Consider the following 12,317-nt stretch of genomic DNA (forward strand, 5'->3'; position numbering starts at 1 on the left):
TACCGTTTCGCGTGCGTCAAGAATTGTGCGAAGAGAAAAGCCTCGTTCTTCTTCTTCCCCGGCGACGACAGCGCGACCATGCCAGTCGGCGACGCCCTCGTCGATGATAAGCATGAATCCGGACGCCAACAAGACGCTCAAGACTTGCACTAATCGATTCGCGTCCGAGCATATCCAGAAGAGAAAGATCTGCGTCCAGAAGAACTCTCCAGGCACCGCCACCTCCTGACCGTCGTCGTCGTCGTGTCGAGGCCTCAGAGCTCCCCTCGGCCTATAAATAGGGGGGAAAGCACCGCCGAGCACCCCTTGATCTCATCCAACCATCCATTTCCCCTCAGCATCTCTCTAGCCCTCGATTTCTTCCTCGACTGCTTGCCGGCGTCGAGCACGAAGCCAACGATTGAGGCCACCCCGGAGCTTGCCGTGAGGTCTAGGAGGAGCGCCTGTCGCCGTAGAGCATGTGGGAGGAAGGAATCATGCCTGGATCTTCCTCAAGCCGTCGAATTTCATCGATCCCTTCCGCGAGTACCTCGCCGGTAATGGCGAATTCCTCACCGTCTCCGTCAACAATCGCCGGAGTCGACCACACCATCATCACCAGGGTGAGCTTGCGCATCTCTGGACCCCTCTATTGCTTCCTGGCATCAATCGTAGCCGTAGTTCGTGTGCTCGCCGGAGTAAACCACCGCGGGACTTGGTCGCCGGCGTAGCTCCGGTGAGTCCCCGCACAAACCATCACCACCAGTAGCCTTGTTTCATTCTTCTCGTTCGATTGGTACAAACCACGCATCCGGGGGTGCCTTGTAGAGGTGGCGCCGTCTTCGTCTGACCGCCGGCGTCAAGCCGCCGGTAGAGATGACGTGGCCGTGGGCTCCCCGCACATGTTTGACTTGGTCGTTGCCCTCGTGGCAGGTGACCTGGACTAGGTCCCACCTGTCTGTGACTAGAACTAGGTTTTGAACCGGTACACTTAGTATTTTTGTTTAATTTAAAAACCAGTAAATTGCTGCAACTTTGCAAAATCATATAAAATTCATATTAACTCAGAAAATTATGAATAATATATCAAAATGCTCACAAAAATAAACTCTATTCAAATAAAATATAAAACAAAAATGTGTATCAAAATAAAAATTCATTCATTTATTCAAAATACAAATGGAATTCAATAATTAGTGAAATTTCAAACTTAAATTTTAACTATTCAGTAACTAAGTAAAATGTTAAGATTAATTTTATTTACCATATTTGCATTAATTTAATTATTAGTGAAAATTCATAAACCCTAATTTGAAAATTCTAAGTTACTATTTTCTTAAATAATAATAAATCAAGAAAATACTAAAAACCAATATTAATTTAGTAACTTAAATATTGTGAACTTAAATACTTTTATTTTGCAAGTTATTATTTTTAAAACCTAGTAATAATTGTTAAACCCTTATCTCTGAATTAAACCTAATTAGGAGTTACCCTAATTACTAATTCTTGTGGAAGTTAATAAAATGTCAAACCATTACTAATTATGCTTCAAAGTACTTAGTTACCACACCTATATTTCCAATCATCATTTTAGGAGTTGTACCATGATTTAGAAACCCTAGTTTCAAATTGAGTAAGACCTGGATCCCATTATTTCATGTGATCATTCCACCTTAGAACCAACTCTAAAACCCTGGATATGTGTCACATATGATCATGGGAGATTTACTTGACATATAAAACCCTAATTATCAACAATTAAATACATGCTTAGAATCCACTAGCATAAAACCAAGTCACATGAGATTATCATTTCATGTTCCTATTCTTAATTAAAACCTATATGATCCACTAATGTCACCTAGGTAGAAACCCTAACTTGTTAATTGAATTAGTACCATTGATCACCACTCCTATATACCATACCATTAAGATCAACCTCAATCATTAAATCCTAGTAGAACCATAATGATAAACCCTAGTATCAACTTTGTGTAGCAAATCACATCACATGTTCCTATCCAACTAAACCTTACTTAGGAAATGATAAACCACTTAGCTTAGAAACTATTGGAGATTATTTGGTAAAGCAAATATGAAGTCATAGTAAACACTAACTCATAGCAACACCTTGATAACCATCCTTTGATATGATGCTTAGGAGAAACCATAGTAATAAACCTACTAATACTTGCTACATGTAGATCACTTCTACTTAAGCACCAACCAGTCCTATTAGTAAACCCTAATAGCACTTAGCTCCTATTTAAAGTAGTTCATATTCTTATTTTAACCTGTTCTTCAAAAGTTATTCTTTTGACGTACAAATGTCAATCAAACCTTAGAAGCCCTATCCTTCTTTGAAATACTCATTATTTCTTAATTAACATGTTCTTCAAAAGTTATTCTTTTTAAGTATAGTATAAGTAATCATCAACCATGTTCTGTAGAACTTAAAATTGACAACTCGTTCTTTACATACTATTCCATCACTATTCTTATGTGTATGATTGTTATGATGCCTTATATCACTTGGTTATGATGCTAATATAACCAAACCCTAATAAGAACCTTGTTTGAGAACCATTCTAAAAGTGCAACCAACCCTAAAGAAATCTTTACAACTCATACATCCTAAATCATCGAGGTTAGGTTACGCTCGGGACGATTGCATCTCATACTATGCATTATAGCATCTTTGCCAGTTCTTTAAACATTGTCCTTACCGGACGATGATGGTATTTCAGAATTTGGAGTTATCACATATCGAAGCTTTTGCCCGCATAATCTTGCGGTCAAGAAAGGCAAGTTCATCGCTTGCTCATGTCATTTGATTATTTTTATCAAACTATATGCAAAGTACTATACTTATCACTCATGCATTGAAAAGCAAATATTATTTTACAATTATGAATATGACTATGTGGTGGGCAATGGAACCATGGTATGTGTTGATATGGTGGAGGTTCCATTGCAATGGGTTATATCACCCTAGGATTAATTACCAATGCCGTCCAGTGATTCTAGCGCCGTACATATCGCGTTATCCATAAGATCTATAATGGCTCTGGGGAAGTCAGCTGTATCTTTTCCCTTCTGCACGCCAACGGATGGTAGAGACGGTGGGGTGTTGGAGGCACTGCCGCAATAGGTTGGGAAATCCTTTTAAATCCCCATCCATTAGTGATGTTAATCTCTACCATCTATGAGGGATTGTCCGGAGTACACCATGAGTAAAGCCGTATTATCGGGGAAGTCTACCGGAGGTGTACGGTCGGACAAAAGGGTGGGTTTGCAGTGGTCGCTGAGAAGGCGGTGATTGGCTTGTATCTTATACTTGGGCCTCACACCAAAGGAAGTGTGGACGGGGACATACTCTGGCCGGCAACATGGTTAAGATCTCTTGTGGGGTAAAGTAACGCACCTCCGCAGAGGGTATCAAGAATTGTGACTCGTCACTCCCTGTTCGGGAAGGGAACTGCGAACGCGGGCAGAAAGGAACTCCACGAAGTTCTAGTCAACTCCGTGAAGACTGACGGGCATAGTTTTCAGAATAAAATAAACCTTTTGAAGAAATGTTTATGAAAACTTGCATTGGCCTATGACTTTCCTGGTCTATGGCTGTAGCTAGTGCATGATACACCTATTTCCTAATATGAACTTGCTGAGTACGCTCGTACTCATTCTATCTCGTTTGAACCCCCTTCTTAGAGCAATGCACCGAAGGAGAAACTACCGTGGAACTCGAAGACAAGGGAGTCAATCGCAACAAGATGAAGAATCCAATCAAAGAAGTCAATGGAGTCAACTTCCGCATCAATTATTATGGAAACCTAGACTAGTAATAGAAGGGAACCTTTCCCTAATCCTAGCACCTAAGTAGCTAGATTTCTTTAGCAAGCCAAGTAGCTCTTGAACTGGAGTTAGCAATAAGATAGACTACGAGTCGTTCTTCTCGGAGCTTTATTTGAAGTTTTACCTCACCGTAAAGTAGGAGGTCGTGTGGATCTTATGTAAACGATTCGTGTGTACTTCTATAGACATACCTTGGACTCGCATATGTTTCGTTGTACCACTCGAGGGATGTAATATGGGTGGAACGGTGTTTCACTTGTGTTATGTCAACGACTTGTGTACTACACCATGCAGTGGTACGCTGGGTCACCGCAGCTGGTATCAGAGCAAATGCTTTGACCCTAGGATTAAAACCCTTTAAAGGAGACCTATAGGTTTGGTAGTGTCTATAGGAAGTTGTATTAGCTAAGGCAACTATGCTAAACCAACTATTCTTTTGACTTGAGATGGGTATTCACTTGAGAATAATCCTGACACACTTGAGTCAATCTTTCTTATCTATCTTTCTTTAGTAAAGTGAATTAGTTATCTTGCTTCATTCCAAATAACTAGAACACCATTGGAGCTTAAGATAATTGGTGGTAGTAGACCACAGTTGGTATACAACACATGGTAGTCCAAAGAGAGGATACAACCATAAGGAAGATATCCTATTGGAAGAAGTATACCAATACAAGTATGGTTAAGTAAGAGTCATTTAAAATGTCAAATGATTGATGTTAAGTAAGGGAGATAAGTTATATAAGGTAGTATATGTCTATGATGAGTCAATCATAGGAGGTAAGGAAGAGTGATAGGAGTATTTAAGTCTACTTTTCATGGTAAAGTTGGTAATCATATATGATTCACTTGAGAATCATGATGTGAGGGAGTAGAACATCATAAGTACGTTAACAGAAGTATGATGACGAGTAGGATTTAAGGAATAGTTCAAAAGCTTAGGCCTTAAAATCCTAATAACTGTACCAAGTATGTTAGAATCATAGTCCTTAATTTAAAGAAGGCTTATTTAGAGCATATCACATAGAGAAATCCGGGAGTTATAGGTGGTATATTCTAAACAATCATGTGTTTAGAGTAGACATGTTAGAACTAATTGTATTATAGGAAGTAGTCCTCAATAGCACATATATGGTATACTATTTTGTTAGTACTTCCAAAGAAAACTAGGTTAACTTCAACTATCCCAGGCCATTTTGTTTCAAATTGTCTCATTGCAAATGTGCAATTAAGATAAATGTTGAGACAAATAGTAGAAATTCACGTATTCGTGCTAAGTATCACAACCTAAACCTATCTTATGTGGTGTTATATACTACACATCTGAACCTGATGTTTAGGGATGTCTTACCCAACTATTTTATTCAGGCATATCAGGATGTGTATTATGAACACAAAGCTGAATCTTCTTGGATTTTATTGGACTTTCATTGATTGACTAGATCCATACATGAAGTTTGACTTTGATATGCAAATGCATGTTGCGATATCAAGCTCTTACTTGATGTTATAGGTCTAGAGGGTAAAGGTATTCGGGTGAGGAAGTGACGAATTATGAAGATTTTGGAAGACAAGATGAAGGTTCACTAGATGAAGGAAGTCAAATTGTGGGAAGCAACCACAATACTCTAAAGGAAAGACCAATCAAAACTCACTTTTATCCTTAATCAAGGAGTACTTCAACATGGAAGTACCATGAAAGTGAGAAAAATAGTGAATATGGAGTAGTAGAAGTGGAGCCGTATTCATTATGGAAGAAGGGAATGCAAGCGAAGTCACTTACAATACTATTTTCATAGTGTCAACAAGTGGTTTTCTTGTAAAACAAACCCTGGAAGAAGGAAAATAGACAAGTGAAGTCGTATCTGGTATGATAAGACCGCAGCTGATATAGGATAACCATGAAGAGAAAGAATGTTAAGTGAGGTATATCTTAACTAAAGCTATGTAGGTAGCCACAGCTGGTAGGTGGATATTGACAACCACAACATAGCCACAGCTGGTATCCAATAAGCTACATCTGGTACTAGGTAGTCTGCAGCTGGTACCAGATAGCCACAGCCTGAACATTTCTTTCACTTTAAAGGAAAGAGGGATTCCGCAGCTAGTATTTCACAGCTGGTATCTCGTAGCTGGTAAATTTTTTAATTGGAGGATTCATAATGGATACCCACAACTGAGTGGATACACCACAAAGAATTCTTCGTGAGACTCTAGAAAAGTACAAACTACAAGTTAGACCAAGACTAAACTTCTAACCTTGGAGTTTAATGATTAGAAGAAAGGAGGTTTGAAGATCATTAGTAAACTCCAAGGGGGAGAGGAAGGTTGAAGGAGAAGTATTAAAATATGATTTGGAGTATGAAAGACGAAGAAAAAGGTCTGAACTGAGAGGAAGTCCGATCTTATTTTTATAAGGTTAATGGGAAGTACCCATATAAGAGTACTCTCAGGAGATTGTCAGACCTGAAGCCGAGGTTTATATATCGAAGAAGTAAGGGTTAGACCTTAACTTAAGTGGGTAACTGTAATTACTCAAAACCAAGAGAACTTAAGTAAGTATTAGAAAATGAAGTTGGATGAAGAAGATATCGGAGGACAATCAAAGCCTAAGAAAACAAAAGATCGAAGGGTTTGACTATACCAAAACTAATGATTATTAGAAAGATTCCTTTCATGGAACCTAAAGAACCCAAAAGGAAGATAACTAGCTTAAAACTAGAAGCCATGATTGGATGGACTAAATGAGTCTAATCCATTCGTAGGACTAAACAACCAGGACCATGCCTATCGTAATACCTTACCAAGTACCATTACTTTCGTTATGGTAGTAAGGGAAAACAATACCCTACCTTAAATAAATCTTTTGAAATTAAGGTTTTAGTATCGCAGCTGGTAAATCGTAGTGCCATATTACACCGTAGTTGGTAGAACCAAGCTTTGAGTACCCAAATAGGAAGATGTCACCACAACCATTAGGAAAGTCCATTAACACAATAACATGTCTTAATCCAAGAATTTTTGGATAGTAAGCCTATAAGCTTAGAGTGTTGGAAGAAATCATAGAATTGAAGAAAGTATCAGTGCCAGATATCAGAAGAATCCGGAAGGATCTGGACAAGGGATATATTTCACTATATCTAGTGTGATCACCATGGACTTTGAAAGGATGGTGATCTGTTCAAGACATTTCAACATTCCGAAACATGAGAGCGTTCGAACTTCGGGACGAAGTTCAGTTTAAGGGGGAGGGGCTGTAATATCCCAGGTTTAGAGGCAATAAAATGAGAGAACACCAAAGTGTGCATTGCATTCATGCATAGAAAATCCGGGGAATTTTCGCGCTTTCAAATAAAACTTACCACGATGAATCGAAGTTTCACTTGACTTGTTGGAATTGAAGTAGATCATCAAGTCAAGCGCTATAAACTTCACTGTGATCTTTGCTAAAACCTTATTTTGGGTAGAGATGATTTGATCTATGGATTAGATCAAATGGAATTATATTTACAACAACACATTCTTTAAGAATCAAACCCTAACTTATTAACACTTAAAAGTTAGCAACTACCTTTGTGTGTAATTTAATTCACTTATAAATAAGGTAAACCACAGTGGTCTAAAGTGCATAAATGCCACACATTCTTATTTAAATCATAACTTATTAAGTATATAGAATATCATAAAACTAAATCCATTTACATTACGAATTATAGTTCAAACTATTTGAATAAAACTAACTATGAGTATTTTGAAACTCATATGATCATGCCTTGGTGAAATCAAACAAAAACTATCCAAATTTGAGGAATAACCTTCAACTTCCACCTTTTCACCAATATTATAATATAAATCCAATAAAATATAATATAGTGACTCATCAACAATAATAAAACCATCCACAAGATATTTAGTAGCAAATGCCACTTGGCTATCCAAAAATAAATCATATGAGAGGATAATGATCTTGCCACATGGGATGAAAATATCTACATGACTTGCTTTCCAAGCTATGCCACCTCATGCTCAAAGGATTGCTATGGATGAGAGCATGACAACCAAGCACCTTACTCATCAAACCAACACAAGAGTCACCACCTATGTGTCATGATACTAGAGCTTGCCCAAGCCTATAAATAGAGCCACACCCTTCATCCATTTGCTCATCTTGTAGCATGATACATGTGAACAAACACATAGAGCCATTCCATGTTAATTAGCTAGGATCAAGATGAAGAAGCTAGGAGGTGGAGGCATACCACAAGATGCAGGTTTATCAGATTTCCTGAAGAACAAGCTACATGAGATTGCAAGGTAGAATTCCTAGGCAAACCATATATCTAGAGGATCATATCATCATCTCTTAAGTAGGACCTTAGGATATTCCAAGACATTGAGAAGTGAGAGAAGTTATAATACTAACCATAGCCATGTTCATACAAGAATATTAGAGAAGTACTAATCCTAGTTGTTCAAGTCAATATTTAATCTTGGAGGTGAGAGCCATGTCCCATTAGTAAAACATAACCAAAGCTTATGCCATATCCTAATTCTAGTTGTGTATCATATTGGTGGTCACAACTTAAACCCTAAACTACATATGAATTCCAACCCATGGATTACTTTGGATTATAATTATAACCCTGCCATGCCTCATGCCTATTTTATACTTCAACTAGTGAAGCATATGCAAAACCCTAAACCATTTCATATGGGATCCACTCCACATAAAATCATAAGTCCTAACTTGTGTATCATGGATCACAAGTATAATCCAAGCTAGAAGTTGCTAAGCAAGATTAGTAATTATAGAGTTTAATCAATCATCCTCTTAAACCTAAGAACCATTATACACATGAAATCATGAACCAATCCATTCTCATTACCATTTAAATTAAAACTCTAACCATAATATAAAATACATGGGAACCTTCAATATTGTTAAATAATAACAAAAATTAATGACATGTTTACCATGCACCGGTTATAAACTTCAAATCATTCAAAATAGGTTTGATTTCCAAATTTAAAGAGTTGAGATAAATACCTAAACCATTTCTATTTATTTCAAGTCTCACAAGATCTCAACTAAATCTTAACCAAACTATTTGTTTAATATAATAAAACCATGCAGTAAGCATGATTATCAAATTATCTTGATACTCAAATATTTTTGAACCTACAAAACAAAGCGGAAATCAAATTTGAATTCAAACCAGAAAATAGAAAACAAAACAAATTCAAAACAGAAATTTAAAAGAGAATTGGAGGGAAACTTACCGGTGGACCTCAGCACCACATGCAGCCCATCACCACCACGTCCACTCAAGCCCACCAAGAGCCCAGTCCACGAACCAAGCCAACCCAGACAGCAGCCCAATAGCAACTCAGCCCACGTCCAAATACCGTTTCGCGTGCGTCAAGAATCGTGCGAAGAGAAAAGCCTCGTTCTTCTTCTTCCCCGGCGACGACAGCGCGACCATGCCAGTCGGCGATGCCCTCGTCGATGATAAGCATGAATCCGGACGCCAACAAGACGCTCAAGACTTGCACTAATCGATTCGCGTCCGAGCATATCCGAAGAGAAAGATCTGCGTCCGGAAGAACTCTCCAGTGCACCGCCACCTCCCGACCGTCGTCGTCGTCGTGTCGAGGCCTCGTAGCTCCCTCGGCCTATAAATAGGGGAAAAGCACCGCCGAGCACCCCTTGATCTCATCCAACCATCCATTTCCCCTCAGCATCTCTCTAGCCCTCGATTTCTTCCTCGACTGCTTGCCGGCGTCGAGCATGAAGCCAACGATTGAGGCCACCCCGGAGCTTGCCGTGAGGTCTAGGAGGAGCGCCTGTCGCCGTAGAGCATGTGGGAGGAAGGAATCATGCTGGATCTTCCTCAAGCCGTCGAATTTCATCGATCCCTTCCGCGGTACCTCGCCGGTAATGGCGAATTCCTCACCGTCTCGCGTCAACAATCGCCGGAGTCGACCACACCATCATCACCGGGGTGAGCTTGCGCATCTCCGGACCCTCTATTGCTTCCTCGGCATCAATCGTAGCCGTAGTTCGTGTGCTCGCCGGAGTAAACCACCGCGGGACTTGGTCGCGGCGTAGCTCCGGTGAGTCCCCGCACAAACCATCACCACCGCGTAGCCTTGTTTCGTTCTTCTCGTTCGATTGGTACAAACCACGCATCCGGGGTGCCTTGTAGAGGCGGCGCCGTCTTCGCTCGACCGCCGGCGTCAAGCCGCCGGTAGAGATGACGTGGCCGTGGGCTCCCCGCACATGTTTGACTTGGTCGTTGCCCTCGTGGCAAGTGACCTGGACTAGGTCCCACCTGTCTGTGACTAGAACTAGGTTTTGAACCGGTACACTTAGTATTTTTGTTTAATTTAAAAACCAGTAAATTGCTGCAACTTTGCAAAATCATATAAAATTCATATTAACTCAGAAAATTATGAATAATATATCAAAATGCTCACAAAAATAAACTCTATTCAAATAAAATATAAAACAAAAATGTGTATCAAAATAAAAATTCATTTATTTTTAACCTTATTAATTATGCCATTTCATTTATTCAAAATACAAATGGAATTCAATAATTAGTGAAATTTCAAACTTAAATTTTAACTATTCAGTAACTAAGTAAAATGTTAAGATTAATTTTATTTACCATATTTGCATTAATTTAATTATTAGTGAAAATTCATAAACCCTAATTTGAAAATTCTAAGTTACTATTTTCTTAAATAATAATAAATCAAGAAAATACTAAAAACCAATATTAATTTAGTAACTTAAATATTGTGAACTTAAATACTTTTATTTTGCAAGTTATTATTTTTAAAACCTAGTAATAATTGTTAAACCCTTATCTCTGAATTAAACCTAATTAGGAGTTACCCTAATTACTAATTCTTGTGGAAGTTAATAAAATGTCAAACCATTACTAATTATGCTTCAAAGTACTTAGTTACCACACCTATATTTCCAATCATCATTTTAGGAGTTGTACCATGATTTAGAAACCCTAGTTTCAAATTGAGTAAGACTCTGGATCCCATTATTTCATGTGATCATTCCACCTTAGAACCAACTCTAAAACCCTGGATATGTGTCACATATGATCATGGGAGATTTACTTGACATATAAAACCCTAATTATCAACAATTAAATACATGCTTAGAATCCACTAGCATAAAACCAAGTCACATGAGATTATCATTTCATGTTCCTATTCTTAATTAAAACCTATATGATCCACTAATGTCACCTAGGTAGAAACCCTAACTTGTTAATTGAATTAGTACCATTGATCACCACTCCTATATACCATACCATTAAGATCAACCTCAATCATTAAATCCTAGTAGAACCATAATGATAAACCCTAGTATCAACTTTGTGTAGCAAATCACATCACATGTTCCTATCCAACTAAACCTTACTTAGGAAATGATAAACCACTTAGCTTAGAAACTATTGGAGATTATTTGGTAAAGCAAATATGAAGTCATAGTAAACACTAACTCATAGCAACACCTTGATAACCATCCTTTGATATGATGCTTAGGAGAAACCATAGTAATAAACCTACTAATACTTGCTACATGTAGATCACTTCTACTTAAGCACCAACCGAGTCCTATTAGTAAACCCTAATAGAACTTAGCTCCTATTTAAAGTAGTTCATATTCTTATTTTAACTCTGTTCTTCAAAAGTTATTCTTTTGACGTACAAATGTCAATCAAACCTTAGAAGCCCTATCCTTCTTTGAAATACTCATTATTTCTTAATTAACATGTTCTTCAAAAGTTATTCTTTTTAAGTATAGTATAAGTAATCATCAACCATGTTCTGTAGAACTTAAAATTGACAACTGTTCTTTACATACTATTCCATCACTATTCTTATGTGTATGATTGTTATGATGCCTTATATCACTTGGTTATGATGCTAATATAACCAAACCCTAATAAGAACCTTGTTTGAGAACCATTCTAAAAGTGCAACCAACCCTAAAGAAATCTTTACAACTCATACATCCTAAATCATCGAGGTTAGGTTACGCTCGGGACGATTGCATCTCATACTATGCATTATAGCATCTTTGCCAGTTCTTTAAACATTGTCCTTACCGGACGATGATGGTATTTCAGAATTTGGAGTTATCACATATCGAAGCTTTTGCCTGCATAATCTTGCAGTCAAGAAAGGCAAGTTCATCGCTTGCTCATGTCATTTGATTATTTTTATCAAACTATATGCAAAGTACTATACTTATCACTCATGCATTGAAAAGCAAATATTATTTTACAATTATGAATATGACTATGTGGTGGGCAATGGAACCATGGTATGTGTTGATATGGTGGAGGTTCCATTGCAATGGGTTATATCACCCTAGGATTAATTACCAATGCCGTCCAGTGATTCTAGCGTACGTACATATCGCGTTATCCATAAGATCTATAATGGCT

The 12,317-nt window shown here is 38.0% G+C and overlaps 1 protein-coding gene across 1 annotated transcript in view; it reads right to left on the reverse strand.

Annotated features, from left to right (window-relative positions):
- Positions 1–9,510: 9,510 nt before the first annotated feature.
- LOC124671331 (germin-like protein 4-1) overlaps positions 9,511–12,317 on the reverse strand; it is a 5,394-nt gene continuing 2,587 nt past the window's right edge. The window contains exon 3 of the mRNA XM_047207716.1: positions 9,511–9,681. Within this exon, the coding sequence (XP_047063672.1) occupies positions 9,511–9,681 (171 nt within the window). The remainder of the gene's footprint in view (positions 9,682–12,317) is intronic.

Source organism: Lolium rigidum, chromosome 7 (assembly GCF_022539505.1).
Source record: "Lolium rigidum isolate FL_2022 chromosome 7, APGP_CSIRO_Lrig_0.1, whole genome shotgun sequence".
Taxonomy (NCBI): Eukaryota; Viridiplantae; Streptophyta; class Magnoliopsida; order Poales; family Poaceae; genus Lolium; species Lolium rigidum.